This window comes from Aythya ferina (genome assembly GCF_964211825.1).
Source record: "Aythya ferina genome assembly, chromosome: 20".
NCBI classification, from domain to species: domain Eukaryota; kingdom Metazoa; phylum Chordata; class Aves; order Anseriformes; family Anatidae; genus Aythya; species Aythya ferina.
Genome location: NC_140318.1, coordinates 9,108,271 through 9,132,046, shown reverse-complemented (window position 1 = coordinate 9,132,046; position 23,776 = coordinate 9,108,271). Strand labels below are relative to the sequence as shown.

At 52.2% G+C, this 23,776-nt stretch overlaps 1 protein-coding gene and 1 long non-coding RNA gene across 13 annotated transcripts; one reads left to right on the top strand and one right to left on the bottom strand.

The window, feature by feature from the left end:
• Positions 1–899: 899 nt before the first annotated feature.
• TMEM268 (transmembrane protein 268) lies at positions 900–19,038 on the top strand. Of its 12 annotated transcripts, XM_084494342.1 has the most exons (14): positions 900–5,489; positions 6,940–7,033; positions 7,151–7,353; positions 7,548–7,677; positions 7,997–8,156; positions 10,259–10,579; positions 11,341–11,487; positions 12,364–12,473; positions 13,005–13,112; positions 14,307–14,456; positions 15,149–15,259; positions 16,804–16,884; positions 17,663–17,845; positions 18,722–19,038. In XM_084494342.1, exons 6-14 carry the CDS (start codon positions 10,474–10,476, stop codon positions 18,899–18,901), a joined length of 1,176 nt encoding a protein of 391 aa, XP_084350468.1. In that variant the 5' UTR covers positions 900–5,489; positions 6,940–7,033; positions 7,151–7,353; positions 7,548–7,677; positions 7,997–8,156; positions 10,259–10,473; the 3' UTR covers positions 18,902–19,038. The 12 variants fall into 12 exon arrangements, with proteins under 12 accessions (XP_084350468.1, XP_084350478.1, XP_084350479.1 ...); XM_084494352.1 differs by lacking the exons at positions 900–5,489; positions 7,548–7,677; positions 11,341–11,487 and adding an exon at positions 5,509–5,919; XM_084494349.1 differs by lacking the exons at positions 900–5,489; positions 6,940–7,033; positions 7,151–7,353; positions 7,548–7,677; positions 7,997–8,156 and adding an exon at positions 8,235–8,534.
• A 1,311-nt stretch (positions 19,039–20,349) lies between these two features.
• Positions 20,350–23,547, bottom strand: LOC311421911. Its single transcript, XR_014685107.1, has 3 exons — positions 23,015–23,547; positions 22,576–22,677; positions 20,350–21,099 (listed from the first exon to the last, which is right to left on the bottom strand). It is a non-coding gene; the product is annotated as an uncharacterized lncRNA (long non-coding RNA).
• Between the last annotated feature and the right edge of the window lie 229 nt (positions 23,548–23,776).

Here is a 23,776-nt window from a genome sequence, read left to right as displayed (position 1 = left end):
AAGGTCACAGCAGGTAAGTTTAAAAACTGTTAGAGAGCTCCTCCTCTTGGCTCCAGTCTGATGCTCTGCCAGCCAGATCGTTCTGAAAAGCTTCAGGAACAAATGTCCTTGTGACTATTAGGGGAAATAAAACGTTGCCAGTTCACTAGTATAGTTGGATAGCCAGGGACTGTGCAGTAATTATCCCTCCTTTAGTCAAGTCCTAGGCACTGCTTGTTTATACCAAGGTCATGCTTTATCCTGTAGCATCCTGCTGCGCTCAAGAACGGTATGAAACAATTGTCTCACTCTTTAGTTAATAATACACACAGGTACATCAAGAACTTTCATGTTTTAGCAGTTTATTCCACCCCACCCTCCCCCAGCAGGATATTAAATGTAACTTTGATTTTTCTGAGTTTAGTTTGAAGCTTTTTGCAAAAAGGAGACCTCAATCAGCACGTAGCTGATCCAACCTTCAGTTCATGCAGTTGGAAGAAACCTTGATGCTCTTCCTCAGGCAAAACCCCGGGTATTTCTGCAGAACTTCAGTGCAGCGTTGAAAAGCCTCTCGGACCTGTAGAGTTTGGGAGGGAGGGAAGAAAGCAGGGTAGATGGGAGCCTTAAAGAAATGGGTATCTGCCAGCAGTCACGCAGGGCGATGAAAGAGCAGACTGCTGTGGTGTCTCCTGTGGTAATATTTTAATGCTACTGTACTGTAGTTCTGAAAGCATCCCTTTAGGAGTTGAGGCTATTAAATGGGTTGTAAAATTGAAACAAAAACCTCCTGTGAAGTGAAATGTGTCAAGCTGGGAAAAAGCCAGGTTGGTACAAGGAGAACAGGACCAAAGCATTTTTAATCAGTCTGGTCTAATGGCTGGAGAAGTGATACGGCCTCATAAAAGGTTGTAACCATGCTAATTCTGGTCTGTCCTTTGGAGATGAAACTTTTCCTCCTGTTGAGAACAGGTGCTCAGATTCCAGCATGATACTCCTCAAAAAAGTCCTCCTAGCCCCAGGCAATAATTAGTTTCACCCAGTTTGTTTATCAGTAAAAGGAGGCTCTTTGTCCAGAAAAAATACAGTGCGTGTCCCCACGTTCTCCTACTGATTTGTCGTATCCCTTTGTTACATGAGCACTTCTTACCCTGGTATCCTGGAATAGGGAGAGACAAAGGAAAAAAGAAGTAAAACTCCCCTGATGATTTCCTTTCTGGCAAAAGAGGATGTGAAGGCTTACTCTTCAGAACATGCAAAAGTTCCAGTGCTTGCAAGAACATCGATTTTCTGTAATGTTTCCCTGAGATTTAACTGGTGAGGATTACCTGACTGCATACTTTGCACAGAAGCATTTCCAATTACTGCTCGCCAGGAAGGCTGGCTTTGTTTACAGCGTAGATGTGTTGGTTTAAACTGAGATTCTTTAATCTTACAATGAGGTGTTCTGAGAACAGGAGGCCTGCTGTCTGTGTGCTGAAGCCAGGCTCCTGACAAATACTCTGCAGGGAGCAGTTTCCTACTGGCAGACGTAAGGAATTAGAAGCACAGAGGTACGGAGTTAGACATACAGCTTCTTGCATCAGATCTAGACCTCCACTTGTTCTGCAGCAGGTTTGGTTAATAAAACCAGCCCCAGCTGCTAGTACAAATCTGTCCCTGAAGTCTCCCTGCTGCTGCTCTGTCTGCATTGTCCCTGGCAGATGTGACCCCTGTAGATGCAATGTAACTTGCTCTCATACTCCAGAAAGGGATCAGAAGCTGCTTTAAGCATCTGTAGCACCAATTCTTTTACTTTGAGCTCTGGCCCCTGGAAATATGGACAGATTGCCAGCCCAGTCAGTCCTGGTGCTGTATGGAGGTAAAAAGTGTTCAGCACTGACTTGGTTTTGTTTGTGCAGTGTCCAGCGAGTAGCTGTGGCTGTGTTCTGGATAAAGCTGCGTGCAGCTGAGCAGTTTCCTGGGATCCACATGGGCACAGTACAGGACTTACACAGCACCATTTGGCACTGTTACATCTGCGTTCATCAGCGATGGTTTGGAGTTGGTCTTTGGGGTATTTCTTTTCAGACATTATGTGTACTTTACAGTTGATGCTTTTCATTTTTAAAATACCATGGAGAAGTCTTGTCCTCTGCACCACGGGGAGAGCACCAGATGGACAAATGGCTTATTAACACCAAAATATGTGCGTCATCTGGATGGCTTAACATGCAGTACAAGGCACAATTAGGACACATTTGTGCTGCTTGAAGCCCGAGCTCAATTTTTGAGGGCTTGCCTGTGCTCACAGAGCTTGCTCCCTGCTCAGCTTGTGGTGTTTGCTCTGAAGGTCAGCATCTCCTTGCTGCTGCCTCAGAAGGAGCTCCAGATAAAGCTCCTGCTGCCTGGCACGGGCAGGCTGCTCGAGTCCTTGCTGGAGGTGATGCTGAGGACGGGCTGGCTGCTGGCATTTCTGGGCAAGCTGAGTGCAAATGTGCTTGGTACCTCAGGGCAGTTTCAACATCAGTATCCCACACAGACCATCTAGATGGGTGGTTGCAGCCTCATTAGGCAGTGTGAATACAGAACGAAGTGCCTGTTGCAGGAGGGAGCTGGTGTGCTGGCTGTGACCAAAGAGACAAAAAGGATAAAAGGGACAATTTGATCTTATGCTCAGCACCCCCTCTGGAAGGGAGGGATGAAATCAAAGCCCCTCAACACCTCTGCTCTGTCTGATGATGCTCTTTTTTTTTTTTTTTTTTTTTTTTTTTTTGTCATTTCAGACTCAGTATGTCCTGGGCTTCATCCCTTGTACGGTTCTTGCAGCTAAATACAGAATCTAAGTAGGAGAAGGGCCTAGCAGCGGACAGGGGGGTGGCAGGGGTGGCAGGGGTGACTCTCCCTGGTCCTTCACAGCCTGTGTGATCACAGGAGGCTCCCCAGAAAGCAGGCACGTGGCAAAGCTGTGCTGATGGGGCTTCCTGTGAAATAGGAACAAGAATCAGTGAATTATTTTTATGGGAACATTTTGTTTGAAATTTAGCATGTGATTTTAGTTTCAGGGCAAGTAATTTTCTGATTTAAGATCACCCCTGCTTCCTTTTCCCCTCTGGCTCCATTCCCAGGGTCCAAGCAGTGAAACAAAACAGCCAGATCATCCCCAGCCACGTATGTAGAACCCAGAAATTTGGGAACATTTTCATTGAGAGAGGAGCAATTTCGGCTGCTGGTGCTTTATCAGAAAGTCCCTGGGCAGCTTGACTTGGACAGTGCAGAACCATGAGAGAGGACCCTGAGTCTTCCCAGTGCCGTGGCTGCAGCTGGTTTTGACTGGAGCCATTTGCTGTCCCGCCAGGCTGGGTGCTCACACGGAGGATTTGCCTTGCAGGAATCATTGAGCGTGTTCCAGAGTGTAAATCCAAACTGGCCAACCTTAAATTCCTCCTGCTTTTGCAAGACCCCTACGCAATTCCTGATGATCTTTAAAAAGCCTGGAGCTTTTAAGGCTAGGAATAAGCCCATCAGGCTGCTGGCAGTCCTTGCCTTCCTGCTGCCCACAGCTCCGGGCTCCTGCTGTTTTCCCTGCACCCGTGCCCATCAGACACAGCAAGCAGGACCAGCTGGTTGCAGATAACCATGCAAGAACAATGCCATTCCTCTTACCTTCCTCTCTCTTTGCCTACATGAAAGCTGGTTGTTTTTCCTTTCCTTTGTTTCCTTCCTCATCTGGAATCTTTTTCTCTTATGTGACACCAGTAGTTCTTGCATTAGTGCAAAATAAGAAAGAAAAGCCTAGAACTGACTGTTCACAACGGAGGTTTTGGCTTCAAAGCATTAGTAAAAAGACTATCAAAAACCCTCAAGATAAATGTTTCGCTGAAAGACAGTTCCCCAAAATAATCCAAGTAAGAAGGTTAGTTTAATCTTTCTTTGAGGTTGAAAGGAGAAAGTATTAATTTCTTGCAGAAAAGATTGTATCTTGGACTGGCATAGAAATAGAAAATAAATAGGTATGAAATTATATTAGGCTGTCTCAAAATAATCTAATAAAGCACCAGCTGAATCAATAGCCAAATCATTATCCAAGGCACATAGCAAGTGTCCTCTTTTTAATTTGAGGTGCAAGAAAGAGGCTTTTGCATTACCATAATAAAAAGCATAATATTTTACGTCTTCATAGGAAAAAAGGCAGAAATAGGGAAGAAAAAGAACCGCACTTTATGCTTTAAGCAAGTGTCATTTTTCATTTGAAACATGTATTTTAGGAATATTGTGAAATGAAGTTTTTGTATTTAATGACTGTCAATCTGTCAGCTTTGTGGAGCTGTTTGACAAAAAAAAAGCCGTCTGTAAAAGAAGACTGTGTGCTGGAAGAGGGGAAGGGCAAGATGAGGCTTTCGACAACTTTGTTCTCCTCATTAAGGCTCACTGGAAAAAAACAACAAACTGATGAAAGTTATCTTCAACTTCTGCTGAAAGTGCAGATTCATCCAAAGAAATGAGATCTGCCTGTGTTGGCTGCTGCTCGCTGCTGCAGCAGGCACAGCTGCAAACAAGACCCGCGAAGGGAGAGCCTGCAGCTGCATGCAGACCACTGCAGACAGGGCAGAGAGAACAGTGATGTGCCATCAGCTTTGGCTGGTTTCAGATATTGCAGAAAAAATATTTTTGTAAAACCACGTAATTAATTGAGAATATGGTCTTGGGGGTCAGAAGAAAATAAAAAAAAGAGACTGTATGTGCCTCAGTCTTTAAAGCAGGGGGACTTGAAATAAGTGGCAGGATCTCAGAAGTGGCATTAAGAAGAGGACAGAGGATGAGGTTACCCCAGAGGGCAGGGCTAACTGGTTGCTGTCGGGCTGGGGAAGCATTTCAGATGGCAGTGTTTTTTTCCCGGAATCAGGTTCCCTGTAATTTATTCATTAATGCAGAGCGATGGAATAGAGAGTACAGTTATAATGTATGTCCAGGGCACCAAGCTGGGAAGAGATACAAACAGTACGGAGAACTGAATTACAATTTAAAATGATCTTGATAAATGGGAGAAATGATCTGAAACTGATAGCATGAAACTCCCCAAAGAGAAGTCCAAAACTGAGCTAAGAAAGGTGAGATCAAATACACAAACCCAACCAATAACCAGCTGCACAGCGCTGCAGAAACTGTGACAATTAAACTTCCCCCAGACTCAGCTGGCAAATGTCTTGGTTTTGAAGAGATGCCGCTGTGCTGCAGCACGTTAATACAAGTGTCCCGTGACAGATGGAGGAGTTAGAAATGCTTGTGCTTGTGCATGGGGTGAGGCCTCTGCCCCCTGTTTGGATGCGGAGCTTTGAGGCCCTGTGACAGAATGAAGGAGACCTGAAATAAGCCAGGAGTTGTTTCAGAGAGGGCAGGTGTTAATTGTACACCAGGTTCATTGAGGCTAGAAGTCATCGGTTTAATTTGCACCAGGAACGATTTAGCCTGGGGGTGCTGCCCAGCAGGGCGAGCGAGCCTGCTGCAGGCTGCGGTGCCTCTGGGACCGGCAGGTGAGAGCAAGTGAAGTGGGAGAGGGAGGCTCTGCCTTGGGTTAACATGAGTCAGGACTTGCTTCTTCAAACACCAAAGAGGGAAGCTTAAGAGAACCCTCGGGCTGCCTTAATTCTGATTTACACAGAACCAGCTCCCCTGCCAGCCTGTGCAAGCCGAGCATTCAGCCAACGCGTTGCTTTCTGGAGTAGAAAAGTCTGCGTTTTCGTTCAGTTTTAATTTCACTCATTCCCATTTCAGCTTTCGAGTGCCCAACATGGGGACATTTGGAAGACCTCCACTCGCAGGGCACAGCCTCTTTGCTTCTGCCCGGCTTTTCAACCAAGGCCAGGGTGTCAGCTGGGCGCCGTGCAGCCGCAGAACCTCGCGTCTGTTTGGGATCTTGCCAGTGTCCTCTTTCTGTTTTAGGCAGAAAGTTCCTTCTTTCTGGTGAGCTTTTGCCTGACCTTCCAATTTCCCTTCTAGTTTACTGTTTGGCTTTGTATCTGCAGTACTCCCTGCTGGTTTAAGAGGCTTGAATTTCTGTTCTCCGGCTGCTTAATGCTCAAGTTTTGGTGGGACTGTTACTAGGTGGGACAGGAACATTACAGACACAGCTTTGTGCTTCAGGAGCCTGGCTAAAAAGGCATCTGTGCAAAGCCTAGCTTGTTGGCAGGCTAGAATCTAACATACATGTGCTGTTTATTGAAATAGCCTGTAAGACATTCAGTGATTAATCTGTTCCCTGTGGCTACAGGGTGTCTGCTTGCATGGAGAAGATACCAGGTAAACTCTCATCTGACTAACAAAAGCACCGAAATTACGCCCTGAATAAGGTGCTCAGAAAACTGACACCTGGCAGAGGTTTCTGAGCGTTTGATGACTGCTGGAGTCGGGACGAGCTGGGCTGGGAGGCCTGGGCTCCATACAGCTGACCTGCAGCTCCACCAGCTCCTTTGGGCCTGCACCTGCATGGTGCGATCCTGGGATTAGCAAGTGCAGGGGGGTGGGTGGCCGGAAAACTCTCAGAAAGCAGCTGGAAAGCCTTGCGTTTGGTTTAGATTGGTGTGAGGTGCTGTGGGGCTTCCTCCCTGGTTCCTCGGGTAGGCACGAACCAGGTGCTTTGAAAACCTGCAGAGGGAAAGCCCAGCAGGTGACAATTTCACCACACCACCAAGGAGCCCAACTCAAACATGCAGCGAGGTGGAGAGGGTGTGTGCTTGGAAGGAGCCCCCTGCCAGGTGGGTCTGCTCGGCACTGGCATCTGGAGAGCTGCTAGGTCCTGCTCTCAGCAGGCTTTCTCCAGCCTCAGCGTGCATTTGTTCTGGCACATTGCGACCATCTCTCAGCCTTGGTTAGGAGCCTGGATTTTGAATGGTTTAAAGCCTTTTGGCTGCATCAGAGCCCTTTAAACTTGGAATTGCTTCTTTTATTTCTCTGATCTTTGCAACACCCCTCTTTCATTGGCAGGGTTTGCTGGTGTTGATAGCACAAGGCGTCGATGCCAAGATCAGTGCACCCACGAGCTTCTTGCTAAACGAGGTGTAGGGTGTACGTGCTGCAGGTAATTAGGGGAATTGCTTTCAGGCTTCTTGTCCCTACAGTGCCTTGGGCGCTTTTCCGCAGTGAGCTGACAATGCTCTTTCTAAGCACTTTGGTCGCCGTCTTCTGCCTCTGTCAGGATCCTTGCGTGGGCAAGGAGAGGAGGAAACGAAGCCAGATCTGATGAGCATTTGCAAACGAGCCCAACGCTTCGCCTGCCTTGGGTGGGGATGTGAGCCAGGCCTCAGCAAGCGACAGCGGCGAGATTGATGTGATTTTCTCAGTACCTGGGTGATGTTCCTCTGTGAGTTGCCAGCTCCCAGTGTAACAAGATCCCATGTGGTAAGTGGTTTTGGAGACAATTCTCTTCCCCGTGCAGCCATGTGATTTAATGAACACATTGCTCAGCAAAGTCTGGAGCCAACAGGGTTGCAGAAATCGAGCCCTCAGAGAGCAGAGCAGCCTTTTCTCCAGGAAGTGTTCTCTGACAGGGCAATGAAGCATTTTATTTATTTTTTTTAACTGTTCACTTGCAGGCACTGTGAAATTTGATTGACTCCGTTCTTAGCCTCTGGGGATCCTCTAGCTTTTGGTGGGCTCTGATGCTGTGATCCCCAGCGCTACCTCTTGGCCTGAAGGCAGGGCACTGCCCCCAGCACATGAAATGTTTGTTGAATTTATTATTTTTTTTTTTGAGGGGGGGGAGGGGATGGGGGGGCTGTCTCTGTCTGGCCATGTGCCTGACCCTTCTTTGCTTTTTGGAGCACATAATGGAGAGGAAACCCCACCCGCCCTCCCTATCAGCACAGCCTCCTGTTTTGAGGAGGGCTGCGGGTCCCTCCCCATTACTTCTGCTCCCCTGTGCTTTGCTGTGACCCTGTGCTAATTCAGCAGCAGCGCGTTCTCAGCCTTGAGGTCTTTGCTCATCTCTCCTGATCTCTCCAGCCCTGCTGCTGATGCTTGGCTCTGACTAATGTCTTCACAGCGACTCGTCTGATGCAACTTTGGGATTTGTATTTGGTGAATCCTGCCCAGCTGGTGGAGGAGGAGGAGGAGGAGAGCCTTCTGACGGTGCCACTGCTCAGCTCGTGCCCCCTCTGAAGAAGCCCTCCGGGGTCCCGGTCCGGACCCCCACCCTTCAAAAGGTGACTCCAGCTCCTGCTGCTGAGTCTCCCATGGCCGCGCCAGATGGGGAAGCATTTCTGAGGAACTGCAGAGGGTTAAAACCACGGCTCTGAAGCGAGCCTGGGGAAAAGTCACATGCACCAGGGAGATTTTGCAAGTCGGTGCTTGCAGCTTGGGGTAATGAGAGCAGGGAGTGCGGGGGCGCAGGCATCTCGCCTTCAGCTCGCGGTGCCTCATCGCTCGTCCTCCAGGGAGAGGCAGGGAAGGTCTCAGCCGTGTCCCCTGCTCAGTCTGGGACCTTTCTGTCCTGCTGTGGGAGCCCAGTGGTGCCGGGTGAAGGACAGGGAGGAGGAGGAGGAGGAGGTGAGGGAGCTGAGCCGGCACCCCAGGACCAGGAGGTGAGCCGGGCGAGGTAAGCCTCTGGAAGCCTCTCCAAAAACGCAGCAGCAGGACTTGCTGAGATAGCTGGGGCTTGGAGGTGTCCGGGAAGGTCCTTAGGATGAAGGAGGCAAAGGGAATGGCTTTGCATAGAAAATAAGAGTGCAGGAGGTAAGGATACCCCTCAGGTTAGCACAGGGGAAGACGTGGGGGGACCAACCTTCCCCGCAGAGGCAGTCATTCTGCAGTGAAAGGCAATGGAGCCAAACGAGGTCTATAGTGCACAACTGGTGTAAAACAAAGCTTCTGTTGTTTTGGGGCTTGCCCGTGCTGGGGAAGGCTCAGCGGGCCCTGGAGTGAGCTGCCCTGGCCCTGTGGCACCAGTCGCTGGCAGCTCCTGGGGGCTGCTGTGGGACTTGGTGCTCCCGAGGTGTCCGAGGCACAGAGCCTTGCTTCATCACTAACGTAACACAACGAGAGCAAGGTGGCAGGTTTTAATTAGGGTTTCTTTTTGTCTCCTGTTTTCTCGCTCTCTCATTTTTTTTTTTTTATTTTTTATTTTGTCTTGTTTTTCATTTTCCCTTCTGTTTGACACTGAACTGAAGGGATTGAAGGCCAAGGGGAAGGAAGTGAGTTCACTTTCAGTGCTTGGGGATGTGCAGGGTAACATACCTGCCTGTGCTCTGTGAGGAAAGCGCGCTGCAGAGCAGTGTGATCCACTGTAGGTGCCTCACCAGGGGCTGTTGCACAGGGATGGGACGTGCAGCAGACTCATTCTGGAGTAAAACTGTAAAAACATGGGAGCAGCCAGCGCTCAGAGCAGGTGCCGCGGCCATCCCAGGCACACGGGCACAATACGCACCTCCTGCACCAGGGCTTGGCTACTTTGTGTGCTGAGTTTCCAGCCCTTTGCAGGTTTTCTGCAACCATCTGAACCTTTTGTGCGGCTCCCCTTGCCTCAGTTTCCTGTCTGTCAGTCCTTCACTGGTGACTCTCCTGGCTTTGTGCAAGGGGGTGATTGCAGCAACAGCCACCGGTAAAGAAAGCGAAGCGATCCCTTTCAAAGGAGAGCTGTTGAGATCCACGAGGGACCTTCAAACCAGGCTCCCAGTGCAAAAGCAACGCAGGAGCTGAGGTTAAAACAAAACAAGAGCTCTGGAGAGCCAGCAGGGATGCAGATGATCTGCCTGAAAGGAAGGTGATTAAACTTTGGAGTTGCACGCCCTGGGTTTGAACAGCCACCCGCAGCTCCTGGCGGCTGCAGCCCCACGTCAGCAGCATTCACACCAAAAACCCGTAGGCACGGCGGGGAGCAGAGGAGGGTGGCAGAGACGAGCAGAGGGTGCCAAAGAGCTGCTGTTGGCTGAGCAGGGCTGCTCGTCCCTGCGCAGGTGCGTGCGTGTTTCCTGCGCTGACTGCCGGGGAATTCCCCACTCTGCCCTCACAAAGAGAAGCCCTTTCTATTGCGTGGCTGATTCTTTGCAAAGTGTGAATATTTAAGGACGTTGGAATAATTTAAGGAATACCTGGAGATACCTTTTTCACCTAGTGGCAGCAAAAAAAGAAGTATTTCAAGCAAAAGGAGAGCCTGTGCGTGCTGCGCTCATGGCTGGCCACCACCCGCCCAGTGGTAACATCCACAGGGCACAGGCTCCAAAGAGCAGGGTGCACCCAAGGGCTCTGTGCTCTTACCCTTTAATTGCTCTCTCTGCAAGATATGAGCATTTTTCCTTCCTCTTTACAGGGCTAGAAAATGCCTCCTTGCTCATGGAAAGCAGAATCTCGAGGAAGCCTCCAGTGGGAGTGTGAGTGAAGATTTCACAACCTGGTCCCCAACAGGAAGAGCAAGCTGGCTGCCTGCTGCCTGGGTGTTTCTGAGCCACCAAAGATAAGGGAGGGAGATGAAGTGCTGAACTTCTGACAACACGACGCAGAGTCGCCGAAGGAGAGGTTATCAGCATGGCCTATAAAAGCCAAGCTGGTGGAATTGAGAAAAACGGGTCCCTTTCATCCATCTTCTACTGCAAGAGCGATTTAAAGGAAAGATCCCTGCAGTGGGCGAAAGGTAAGTGAGCAAGGCTGGACCGGGTGGTCTCTTGTGGTCCTCTTCCAACCTGGGCTGCTCTGTGACTCTGGGGACTTGCTGAGAGATGCAGAGCAGAGCGCAGTGCCCTTAAATTGGCAGGTTTTTCAGCGATGCTCACTGACAGCACCTCATTTGCAAAAGTAAGCAAATCTTATGGATGTTTCGGTGTTTGGGGAAGGGGGTGGATACACTTTACTTTTTTGGAAAGCCTGATATTTAGGAGTGAATGACCGTCTAACTATTGAAACCCAGGTCCTTTGAAGTCCTCTTTTCTCAGCTTTCAAAAGTCAATCAATCTTTGGGAAACTCGACCTGTGCTTTTCTTTCCAAGGGACTCTTTTCCCCGGCACCAATTTGCTCCCTCTCTGCAGCTGTGGTTCAGCGCTGTGTGGAGGCAGAAGGTAGTGCCATGGGTGCCCCATTGCAGCGAGACCTGCGTGCTGTGCTCAGCAGGTTCTTGCTTGCTCAATTCACAGCACTTCCTTAGCACTCAGCTTTTGGGTGGGTGAAGCAGCGCTTGTTACCCCAGCAGAGGTCAAGGAGCTGAGCCCCTCTGCAGGTTTGGGGTATCTGAGCTTGGCACCCAATAGGCTTTGTGCCAATCAGCTTGACCAAAGCCGTGGGGAACAGGAGAGCCCAGCCCATTTGTTTTCACTCTTGCTTCATCCTCACCGCCTCCGTGGCTCAGTGTCTGGAGGAGATTAAGCTCGGCAAACAAACAGGACGTTGTTATCCTGGAGGTTTCAGATGCATCTTCTCTTCCCTTCTGGAGCCGATGCTGTCACGCCCTTTCGTAATGCAATTGCCTCATTTTATTTGGCATCTCCCATTCCCGAGCAGTGAAGAGATGATGAAGATGGAAGACGAAAGCAGGAGAGAAGGGAAGGGTGAGTGTGCGCTGCCTTTCAGCCAGCACAGCTGAGTGGAGAGCACTGAGCAGGTGTTGTCAGGGAGCAACCCAAGGGATGCTTGGCTGGCCCTGGAGCTGCAGAGGGGCAGGAAAATTGTGTGAAACATGTCGATGAAACATGATCTCATCTGAACACGCCACTTCTTTGGATTCAATCTCTTCCTCTTGGCGTAGCTCAGCTTGTGTAAACTCTAGGTAGTTGCCAGATGGGATGCCAGATCACAGCTCTGCTCTGCAGCTCCAAGGCTGCTCTGCCTCAGCTCCGAGCTGCCGGCTCCTCAAATCTAGGGCAGGCTGTCCTCACGCTTCCTGGGCTCCTGCCTGCAGCTTGGGTCCATAGATTACATTTCTGATCCTAACCCTAGCTGAAGCCAGGAATCACAGGGAGCCCTGAGCAGAGCCGCGCTGCCAATGCTAGAGCAGGGACCTGGTTGCCAGAGGCTTGTATGGATCATGCTTTAGGGACAGCCCAGGCACATCCTAGACAATGTGGTTGTTGGAAAACGCCTTGGTTTGTTTGCTGGAGTGTTTCCTCCCAGTGGGTGGGGTGGGTAGGAACGGAGAATCTCTGAGGGAGAGTTACCAGTACCGAGCAGCTCGAGTCCATTGTCCTCCCAGTTAAGGATCAGTGAGACAAGGCGTTATCCCACTGAGGGTCAGAGCATCACGTTATCTGTGACTGCTCGCCCCTGGAATGTGCTTTGGGTTTCCTCCCTTGTCGTAGGTGCCTTCCTTACAGGGGACAGCAGGCCCCTGGGCTGCTTTCGGAGCTCTTCGTGATGCTCTTGGAAATATCCAAGGGGGTTCTGCAGCCAGTTAACGCACGTCGGGGTGCCCTGTGTTCCTCTTGCAGACCCCCCCAACGGGCAGGTGCTCATGGTGCTCAGTATGGACAATAACTGCTCGGCCACCTCCTTCGACATGGAGCTTTGTGCAGAGAAGCTGAAGTCCCTTGGGGTTCAGGTAAGCTCCGCACTCCCCTGGGGCCCTGTAGGGGTGGGTACAGGACTGGCACCATTTGCACCTGCACCCAGACCACAGGCACTTCTTATTTTTATTCTTTTTTTGGTTTAAGAGTGACTTGTTTCAGTTTAATTTCAATCTATTCCTCACTGACTTCAAGTCAAGTGTAATGATCTTGGCTTAAACCTCCGTGAAGAAACCCATTCAGCATAGGTTCAGCCGAATTGCTTGAGAGCACTCTGGTGTGCTGGAACACCCCGGGACAATCTGTCTCGCCTTGTCCTTTGTCATAAAACCACACTTTTCTCTTCTGACTTTCCCTGCGCTTTCCAGGGAGATATCACTCACTGCAAATGAGGCAAGGACACAGGTTTTTGGCCCGTGACAGCTGTACAGGTGGGAATGGAGCCTGGTACACTGCGCGGGAAGGTGCCCCAGGGCCCGCTTTGCTTTGCTGGGGCCTGGCCCCACCAGGCCTGTTCTGGTGGCTCCGAGCCCCACGCCGGTGACCTGAGGTTGTTCCCCGAGCAGGTGGCAGCAGACGAGTGGAGGAGGTTAATCCAGGAGGCCATCCTGAAGCCCGAAGTGAGGCGGTACATGTTCTACAACTCCAGGGCGTTCCAGATTGCCATCGCTGTGGTAAGGGCTTCTCCCAGGCTTGCCGTAGATGTGTTTCCAAAAACAGGGCGAGACACCTTCCCCAGCCTCTTGCCGGTAGTCCCCTCGGAGTGGGCTGGTAACCAGCATTTGCTGAGCTAGTAGTACCCCATCACGCTCTTTTTAATTTGATTTTAAACACATGAAGATGACCTGGTCCTGATGCTCATTCAGACCAGTGGCCAAGCAATGCAGGCTACCAGGTGGTTTGTCTAGTCTTGCTTTGCTGCTTCTGGCAAAACAAGCTCCTCCAAAGACCCCAGCCACTAGCAGCTACCTTAAGGTTACTTTCCAGCATGCTGAAGGTGTGGTAAAAACTGACTCCTTCATTTTAGATGCTTTTTTTTTTTTTTTTGGTAGTCATTATATACATGTTCTCCTTTCACTAATATCGCAGGAGTTTGTGCTTGGTGTTTTGAGGGCTTTGGTGCCTGTTTAGTGTAAATCTTAGAGTGGTTTGGGTTGGAAGAGACCTTAAAGATCATCTAATTCCACCCCCTGCCATGGGCAGGGACACCTCCCACCAGACCAGGTTGCTCAAAGCCCCGTCCAGCCTGGCCTTGGGCACTGCCAGGGGGAGGAATGGGTTGTGTCACTGCAAGGGGATGCTGTGACAAGATGCGCTGCATGTACCCTACTTGCTTCTAGGCAATCTTCTGCCCAGTGCCTGACACCTGAATTGAAGGCCAAATTCGGTTTTGCTGTTTTTTATGCAAAGGACACATTTGCTAGTCTTTAGCATAGTCCTTGAGCCCAGTGTCACCGTCCATCATTTGAGCATTGCTGTAATTGAGCAGCCTCTGCACCACCTTGAGCGCTCTGACATAGGAGCTCTCTAAATAGAGGGATTATTACAAGTATTATCAATATGCTTCAGCAAGTGCATTTCTTATCTAAATGGAAGAAGTGGATTGAAATCCTTCCTAGGTATGAATCATCATTAAGAGTTCAGTCTCTGTCTTTAATGATTGGTAGTTTTTTATCATCAACTAGTGCTCACTCAGTCCTTCTAGACCCTTTTCTCCTCCATTTGTTATTGGAAAGAACTCCTGTCCTTTTTCACCCTCCGAAAAATCCCAGGTGACTTAATTAATTTATGGCAGGGTTTCTTCTCCCCTTGACTTTTATCCCTTCCACAGTTTTCTGAACATCATCTATCTCTCTGGGCTTTCACAGATCTTCTACATGTCTCTCTGGACAAACATTTACTCCACAGTCCAGCTGTGCTCCTTTGGGCGCTACTGGGAGGCCAGCGTGCTGGTGACCCTGGCTGCTGTGGCCATCACCGTGGTCGTGATACTGGTCCTTGACCGGCGCCAGAGGAAGGTGAGAGGAGGTGACTCGTGTGCGGACACAGCGCGGGGAGCAGGGTTCCCTCCCACCAGCGTGCTGGGACCTGGCTCACCTCCTAGATGCAGATGGAGAACATGGCTATCGGGGGTGGTAGGATTATTTTTAGACAGGCGCAGAGATCTGGTTCAGGCAAGGGTATTATAGAGTTAGGTGTCGTAACGCCTACAAAGTAGGTGAAAGCTGGCTCGAAGTGCCTGCTGTTGCAGGAGAAAAAGCAACCATTGCATGGTTTGTGCTCCCCCGGCTGGTGGGGAGCCCCGTGCGAGCACCAGCAGAGCAGGGCTCTTCTCCTGCCCTGCTTCTGCACCCACCTTGCCCCAGGTGCAGCACAAAAAGGCAGCTCCTAACCCGTGGAATTGTCCTTCACTTAGGAATAGCTGGGGGAAGGGAGAGAGGAGACAATGCTGGAAGCCCATCCACTTCACACATCTTGTCCATAACACACGTAACCCTTACTGAGATCTCTGGCTGCACAGACATCAGCCGGGGGTGGCAAGGCCATGCTGATGGCTGGTGACAATCCTGCCCTGGCTACAGCTGTCACTGCCTTCCCTTCAGAGACACAGTGTTTGGGGTCATCCAGCAGCCTGCAGGATCATCTGCAGCTGTAGGCTGGCCCAGGTTTTGTCACAGAGCATGTTAATTTTTCCTATGTTCTTTAATAGATAAATATGAATACAGATGTGAGGCTGGCCGCTGTCAATGAATTCTTTATCAAACACAGTTTAATTCTGGGGATTACAGATGTCCTGGACGGGCCGCACAGCATCCTACAAGTATCCTTTCTGTGGTGAATCGCTCATATTCCTGCTGGGTAGCTAATGATGGGGAGGGTATTTATTGATTTGGTGATCAGGGAGGATTTCCAGAGGGTGGCATTTCTAGGATTTTTTTTTTCCTCCTATTGGATGGCATAGGAAGTGGGGTATTTTTCTTCTCCTGTCTGTAGGGATTGAGATATACCCAAAGGCCACTGGAAATAAAGAGTTTAAAACAGGGAAGTGAAATTAGTCCTTGGGGCAGACAATTATTCCTGCAAGTGTACTGTGTTTACATGACAATGACGATTCTTACTAACAGCAGAGTGACAGCAATGTGCCTATGGCAAAACAACACAACAGAGAAATCCCCTCCCTGGGAGCTTGTGCTGTGCCTTGCAGAGAGGAGCTCAGCCAACAGCATCCAAGTGCTCTCAAGAGTCGTTTGTAGCCCCAGGCTCCCTCCTTCAGGCATGAGAGAATCTAATCTATGCAGTGAGCACCTGGCAGCCAGGTCTCAGCTGCCAGGCACTTCTGATCATCACCTTACAGAAGTGCAGGTTGAAGAAGCCAGGGGTGAGGGATCTTCTTTTGCTGTTCTTTAGACGCCTTCTCTGGACCAGACAAAGGTTTAGAAGAAAGAAGTGTGTTTTAAGGCAGCATGAAGGTGTAAAAGGAAGGTGTGGGAGATGCTGTCCCAGATTCACTGGTGGATCTCGCACCACCCCCAAGGTACTGAGAAGCATGAAATACAAATGGAGAGGGAACGAGGCAAAGCATGGGGTCAGAGAGGAGCAGCGAGGAGCACAGGAACAGCAGTGGCAGCTGTGAGGTCGTGCAGCATGAGCAGGAAGCGCTGAAGAACCTGAATTACATGTTTGTTCAGCCCAGCTTAGTTTCACACCTGAGTAAGTGAGGACTATCGCAGCCTTCACATGTCCCAGAACTGCCTGAGAGCAGAAAGGACCCACGGGTTTAGGCTTCCTCTGCCTGCTGTGTGCCAGGTCTGTGTCGGCCCTCTGGCTTCCTCGCTGGGCTTGCATCCCTTGGCTGACAGCACGTGGCTGCCTTCGGGGGCCTGCTGCTCTTGAAGCAGGACTCGCATCCCCATGGCAGACTCTTGGCAAGCAGTGCCTCTGTCGTACAATGAGCACAGCAAATCTCATACAAATAAATGGAATGGGTCTCCAGAAACAGAGGGAAGCAGGAAGGAGTTTAGGGGGGCTAATTCACCTGACCCTCCGGCTTGTTCAGACATGATGCCACTGAGCTGAGTGACGAGCAGTGGCCGGGGGTCACCCCAATTGTCCCTGCCATGGTGCAGAAGGTATGTGAGGAGGTCTGGGCCGAGGGGAAACATCCCCCTTCCCTGCCATTGCTCTGCTGCCCATTTGCCAGTCCTGGAGGTTTTGCCTTAGCCCAGACCAGGCTTAGAATCAGTGCTGTGACATGGCAGTTGGCTGCTGACCGCTTCCCGAGCAGTCCCTGGGCACCAGCCCCCTCTGTGAGGGCTCTGGGGAGGACATTGTGGAGAGGTCCCTTCCTTAACACCCCCGTCCCAGCTGTGGTTTGTGCACTTCAGCCCCGAGCGCTGCCTCCAGTCCTTGTCAGCCCACCTCGAGGAGCTGCGGCAGACACGGGAGGTAAAGGACAGTGGGCACAGCCTGTGGGGACAAACACGTGGCCACCCCTAGGGCCCCGCTTTGGTGGGGTGGAGGTGGGTGATGAGAAGCACATGTTGGAGTTGCCTTCTGGGTGCCCCTTGCTGTGTACTGGGAGCTGGGCGAACTGGGAGGGGGACAAACTTCATCTGCTGGTGCCCAGGTCAGTAGGAATTTATTTAGCGTAGCTGTGTGTGGCTGGATAATTAACTGTGACTTTTGTTAAAGGAGTTGCCAGGAGTCAGGGGTGAATTCTGACGGCATGTGTCGCTGTTGGAACTAGCTGACACCTTGAGCTGTCCTCCTGAAATAAATGTGATAGCCTGAGGAGTAACTAAACACTGCACTGGGCTAGCTGTATGGGGTTTTTGTCCTCTTGTCCCTCAAAGTCTCTTCCTCCTTGTGGCTGCATGGATATCCACACGCTGCTGGCTGGCAACAGCCACGGGAAGGGAGGTGAGGGGGTGCAAACCCCCAGATCCCATGGCCACTCACCTCCCTGAATGAACCGACAGGCACGGGCTGAGGGCTGACCATAATGAACCACTGCACAAAGGGGCTGATGTTACACATGTCCAACCTTTCCTTGTGGGATGAAGGCTCTCAGCTCCCAGTGCTGGCAACTTCTCTTAGCCAATCCTGTATGTTTTTTTTTTTTTTTTTTTTTTAACTCCTGGGAGGATAGTTTTGATACAAATGAGGTGCTTTGAGTGGTGTCCTGAGGACACTGCTGCTGCCCCAAAATCTCCCTCTCCCCCAGTCGGGCTTGCGGCACAGCCTGGACCAGCTCTGCGTGGTGATGGAGGCGGCGGTTCAGCCCGAGCCGGCAGCGGAGGAGGCTTCGTGCGAGGAGTCCCCTCTCCTATCCAATGGGGTGAACTTCAAGAAGGAGCCCATGATGTGCAACCAGCTGCTCCGCCTCATTCCTGAGGGCCCACCAGAGGTAAGGAGAAATATCCCTCCTCGATGGGCTGAACGCCTCCCTGGGCACCTCACCTCCAAACCTCGTCCCAGCAGACACCGCCATGGGGACACCTCCTTTTGCCCTGGTAGAAATGCCTGCAGACCTGGAGGTCCACCCACACCTCCTCCAGGGCTGGCAGTGCTGGGTGGTCAATGTTTAAGGCCTTGATGCTGTCTCTTTTATAGGCCAGACATTTCCTCCTGGTCCCCATTTGGAATCCGACCTCTCCCCGGGGTCTGCGCAGGGACCTGGTGCCCATGTCCGGGCTGGGGCTGGGCCTGGCCATGCTGAGCCTTCATCATCTCCACAGTCTGTGCCCTCAAAGACTTGTGCCCTGCTGAGTGACAAATGTGTCCTCATTCCCGCTCAGCAAGAAGCTTCAAAAGAGATGATTTTGATTTATTTTGCAGTTTTCTGCTCGCTGTTACTAAGTGGATTTGGTGCAGGTGACATCCCTGCAGGTTGAAGCTCTCCAGCTGTCTACAGGCCAAAAAAAAAAAATAATAAAAAAAATCAACAGGAGTTGGTGACAGAGCAGGAGGGTCCCTGAGCAGCCTGGTGCCCTGACCACCCCATCCCTGCAGCCCCCTGCCCCTGAGCTGGCCTCACTGCTGGCACCGAGCGTGGTGCTGGGCCAGGTGGTTGGCAGCGGCTCGTTTCACGTCACCGTCCCATGGGGACAGCGTGCCAGCACTGCTGACCAGAAGGGGATCTGGGGCAGTTACATATCTGTCATTGGCTCTTGCCCTGCTTCTTTCGGACAAGGACGGTGTTTGAACGAGGGCACAAATGGTGTTCAATGTCCCGTGTGCTCCCCACGCAGGTAGACACTGACGCCTCTCCTCCTCGTTCCAGGTGATGGCCCAGCAGCTCCTGGTCATCTTCAGCGGCTGCTATGTCCGGCTCCTGGTCAGCGGCCGGCTCCCCCCGACCACAGCAGCCGGGCACGTGGAGCCCAGCAGCGTGCCCTGCCTGTGCCAGTTCATCCAGAGCGCCGCGCTCAGCACGCAGCAGTGCTGCCTCCCGGGCAGGTGACCCCTGGGGGCTGCAGGAAGCCGAAACACAGGCTGCCCACGCACAGCAGCGAGGAGAAGCAGAGGAGAGGGCTGTAAGCCCCATCCTGGACTTAGCGGGGTGAACGAGTGGAACTCTAATAAACGTGTAATCAGAAAGCTGCTGCCTTAGAAACCTGCTGGCCTGGCCCCAAACTCTGCCTGGAGGAGCTGCTTTGGGTGCCAGGAACAATCATGCAGCAGCTCAAAGCACCCTTGGGTGGTCCCTGCTGTGACCCAGGGGTCTGGGAGAGCAGCAGGGAACAGCTGGAGACAGCAGCCCCACACTGGTGTGGTGCAGTTCATGGGCTCTTTGGAAGAAGGACAGGGAATACCTGTGCATTACAAATGTGGCGTCTGCTCCGGATTTGGATTGTGGCATGAATTGTTGGTGACAGGGAGCTCTGTCCTGTGCCAGGTGCTGCCAAGTCAGTGGCTGAGACCTCGTCCAAGTTGCCATTCAGGGGCCAGCTTGGGGCAGTGCCCAGTGACTGCCACCTCTGCAAGCTCCTCAGGGATAAGGTGCCGGACGTTCGACAATCCATGGGATTAGGCCTTAAAAAAGGCCCTCTGTAGGGCAGCCTGGGGCATGGCTCTTGTTAGACTCCCTTTTCTGCTGCACTTTGGGACGGGTTGAGTCCTTTTGGTTTTCCTTTCCTCATTTTCCCCCACTGTGCTTTCACACAGTCTGTGAGAGGAGGCAGTGGTGAGCAGGAGACCTCAGCACTTGGAGTATGGGAGGGAATGGGGAATGAAATGAGGGGCTGTAAGCCTGCGAGGAGTTATGTGCTTAGGTGAGCCCATGAATGCAGAGCTGTATGGGCCAGGGTTGCTGGTGTCCTCTGTCCGCAGAGCTTCTTGTGACTGTGTGCACCTGGCCACCTCACCACACAGCTTGGACCACAGCATGGTCATGGGACGTGGCACTGATCAGAATAAAAGGTCCTTAGGGCTGTGGTTTCCAGCCTTACTGCAGCCGGGCAGGCATGTTGCCCCCCATCCCATCTCCTGCATTGCTGGAGCACAGCTCCACGTGGTGCTCCTGGTGCACACAAAGTGAGGAAAGGCTTTAAAATCAGGGGAATGAGGCATGCGCGTCCCTCAGTCACGGCCACCCCCCCATGCCATCATCTCCTCGTGTGGCACCGTAGCAGGGAATTCTATAGCACTGAAGGCCGAGCCATGGGCTACGGTGGCAGCAAGAGGCAGGGGGCTGGGGACCTGGAGCCAGGTGCTCTGCCCTGAGGTGTGGGATGACTCCGCTCCCTCCTCCTGGTCCCACATCGCTCCATCAGGAGGAATGGAGAGATAAGGCACGTCTTCCCTGGGAGCCTCAGCATCACACCCCCACTGTAGCCCCAGGCATCGCTCTGTGCAAACACCGTAATGACAGCAAACTCCCTCCTGCAGAAAAAGCCACCACACTCCCTGTCAGCCTCCTTCCATCCATCTTTATTTCTGGCTCAGCTGGGGCTGTCACAGGAGGGGGTCAGGCAGAATCGCCCCCACAGGGGTGGGCTTTGCAATTCTGCCTTCATTGCTCTGTGACAGCGCAGGGTTTGCTGGGGGGGGGGGGGGATGTGGCGGTGGTCTCTGCAGCCCCTCTGCTCTGCATGTGCTGCTCATCGTGCTGGGTCACCGGCTTGTTGGGCACAGGGTGTGCAAAACATCATGGGATTTCCGCAGGGCCAGGCTCTCGGACTCCACATTCCAGCTCCCAAGCTGATTTTACTTTCTTGGAAGGGGTCTGAAGGTAGAGTGATGTCATTGGGAGCACAGCTTGGTTTCACAGCATAAAAATCTGATTTTCTGGTGGAATGCAATGGCTCATGCTCTTCCCCAGGGCCCAGAAGTGCCAGGAGCACCTGGTACACGTTGGTCTTTTCTGCCATCTTGACATTTCTGGTGGGGAGACCCATGGGGATGTTCTCTGTCGTTGTGCTTCTGTGCCGAGAGCAGGTACAGGAGGGATCTTTTCTGATGTTTCCCAATCCCAGAGCTGCAGGATTGCCAGCACACAGATTCCCCCAGGAGGCAGGTGGGGAGGCAGCTCGTGGCCTTCAGGAGAGGACCACGAGGGCCGTTACCCTCAGGACCTGCAGGGCTGGTCTTGGGCCACATCGTTGTTCATGGAAAGTGAGGTTGTGGCTTGGGGGGGTGCTGATACCACTGCGTTTACATCTGCAAATGCACAAGCATCAGGGAAAAGGAGAGGGGGGTCAGGATTAGCCATGGACAAAAATCATTCCCGAAGGGACATGGCTGTGATGTGAACTGCTGCTTGGAAAACCTGCTGGTGGCAGCCCTGACCCATGCTAGGTTAGTGCAGGGAGTCAGGCCAGGTTTTAGCACAGAGCTCTCCAGCAGGGCCCCAGGACGAAGCTCAGCAGCTTCCATGCTGTGTCCTAGACACTGCTCGTGCCCCTGCATCATCCCTGTGTCCCACCAGAAGCTGGTGGGATCTGTGAGTTCCTTGCTGTATCCTGGCAGCTCTGGGACACTGCAGAGCTCCTTGCTCGGGAGGCACAGACCAAGCACACGGCTTGTGCTGGCAGCACAGAGCCAACTGGAGGTACTGCTCACAGTACGTGGGAAGCCCACAGCTTTGGTCAGCATGGAAGCACCACAAAAACATCACCCCATTGAATGGCAGTGCTCTGCCTTCAACATTCCCCAGCAAGGGCCTTGCCTCAGTGGATGGAGCTGAGCCAAGCCCTGACCGAGCATCTCCCCTGTGTAAGCTGTGTCCTCAAGGATATAGTGTCCCCAAGGGAGGGACGCAGCCTCCCTCATCCACAGCCTCCCTCATCCACAGCACCTGGGGGGGGGGATGCTGTGGGCTCTCTGTTAGTGCTAATTGGCACAGCTCCCCTGATTGCAACAAACACCCAGCAATTAACAGCAGGGAACGAGCTTAACCACACTCAAAGGAGGAGTTTGATTCTTCTTACTAACACACCCAAGCACCTGCCATGCTCTGGTCCCCGCTGCAGGCCAGATGGCTGATGTCGTGCTTTTCCTTCATTTGCACTTAATTAAAGCATTAGTGGTGAGAGATGTCCCTCCTCCTCCCTTAAGGATCTGCATGTTGTGGTACTGCAAGGTGACATCTGGAGGGTTTATAGCCCCCTAGGCAGCAGTGTGGGAGCAGCAGGGTGAAGAGCCTGGCCTCCTGCAGGCCTCAGCTCCTGGCGGTCACCCCTGGGTGCAGCTCTGGGCTTGTTTGCCCAAGGGAGACCTGGGCATGATTCAGCTGGACCACTGAAATGGTGCCGGTGAGCTCTGAGGTTCTTATGTCTGCTGTTCAGGGAGCATTTCATTTTCAACGTGAGCTTTAACTCCGGAGCAGTGTGGCTGGGTGATGTGGGAGCAGCCCTGGTGGTGGATCAGGGGCAGCTGGGGGGTGTGTGTGGCTGCTTGTGGGGCATTGTGTGAGTGATCTGCTGATCCGCTGGGATTTTGGGGGCTGAAATGGGCCAGGGAGGGGCTGGGGAAGGCTGGCAGCATGGAAGGGGAGCTCTGGCTGCCAGCTCGTGTGTTTTGGTGTCTGGTGATTCGAGGCCACAAAGATCACCCCAGAGAGACATTGCTCTGGGACAACTGTGCTCCATCAGGATGTGGCCACACACCCCAGCTTTTAACCCCAAAATAACTTACTTTGGTGGCCTGTCCGTGGGGCTGCCTGCTTCGGGCTGGGTGGTGGCTCCTGGGGCTGCTGGCAGCACAGGGTCCCCATCTTCCTAGCCACATAGCGGCAGGCTGGGGAGGGGAGGACAACTGTCAGCAAACAGCAGCAGTGTGAAGCTCAGGTTATGCTGAAAGCCCCCCCAGACAGCCCAGAGCCCAGAGAGACAGGAGTCCTGCTGAGGAGGATCTGCTGGGGGTTGTGTGTGCCCCTGATGGGTTGCAGCCAAAAGTAAGATTGGAAATAGGGGGAGTGGATCCAGCAGGCTGGAAGGGAGTTGGTTGTGTCTGGGCTGTGCTTCAAACCACACAGTCACCAGCCTTTCTCCTCCCATAAGCACCAAGTATGCAGAGTATTACCATGCAGAAATCCCTCTTAAGCCCTCTCGCCTCAAATGAAAGGTTTCCTTACCGTTAATAATTACTCAAACCATTTTCTCTCGGGCTCAGCAAAGCCGTCAGTCAGCTTTCCAGTCAGCCTGTCTGGCACTCTCGCAGCCAGTTCTGCTGTGGTTTTGTGTCTCTGCAGCCCGGCTTCCTCCTTCCTCCTGCTGCCAGGCTGGCAATGGGGCTGTTGCTCTGTGACGCGCTCCTGTGGGTGCAGCGGGGCGTGGGCAGGGGAGCAGGAAGCTCTGGGAGCATCGGCTGAGCGGACCGGGCTTGGTGCCGGCAGGAGGAGCAGCTGCTGGTGCTTGGGGGCTGGCAGAGATGGGTTGGAGGCAGGAGAAGTCAGTCCTGTACTTCAGCCTCCCAGCTGAGCCACAGAGGATTGCTGCAGTGTGCGCTTGGGTTGTACTGAGCAGCAGCAAAGGAAGGTTTGGGTTGGAAGGGGCTGTAAAGATCATCTGGTTAAGGGATGTTTCTTTCCTGCTGCTGTCTGAGCACTGCAGGCACTTCTTGGCATGTGAGTGTCCTTCCTCCCCAAGCCCCTTTGCACATGCCCCGCTGTGCACAGGGAAGGTGAGGGCGATCCCTAGCAGACCAGATGCAGGCAGCAGCTTGGTCTTGGTGTCTCTGGGATCCTTCCCACATCCAAACACCTCCTAAGCACTGCCGAGGAGGAAGGGCAGTGATCTGTGTCCCCAGGGTCACTGCAGCCAGTTAATAAAGGAACACAAGTTTTGTGCATCCTTAGCCAAACCTTGCTGTTAGTCTTTCTCGGTACTTTTTTCCT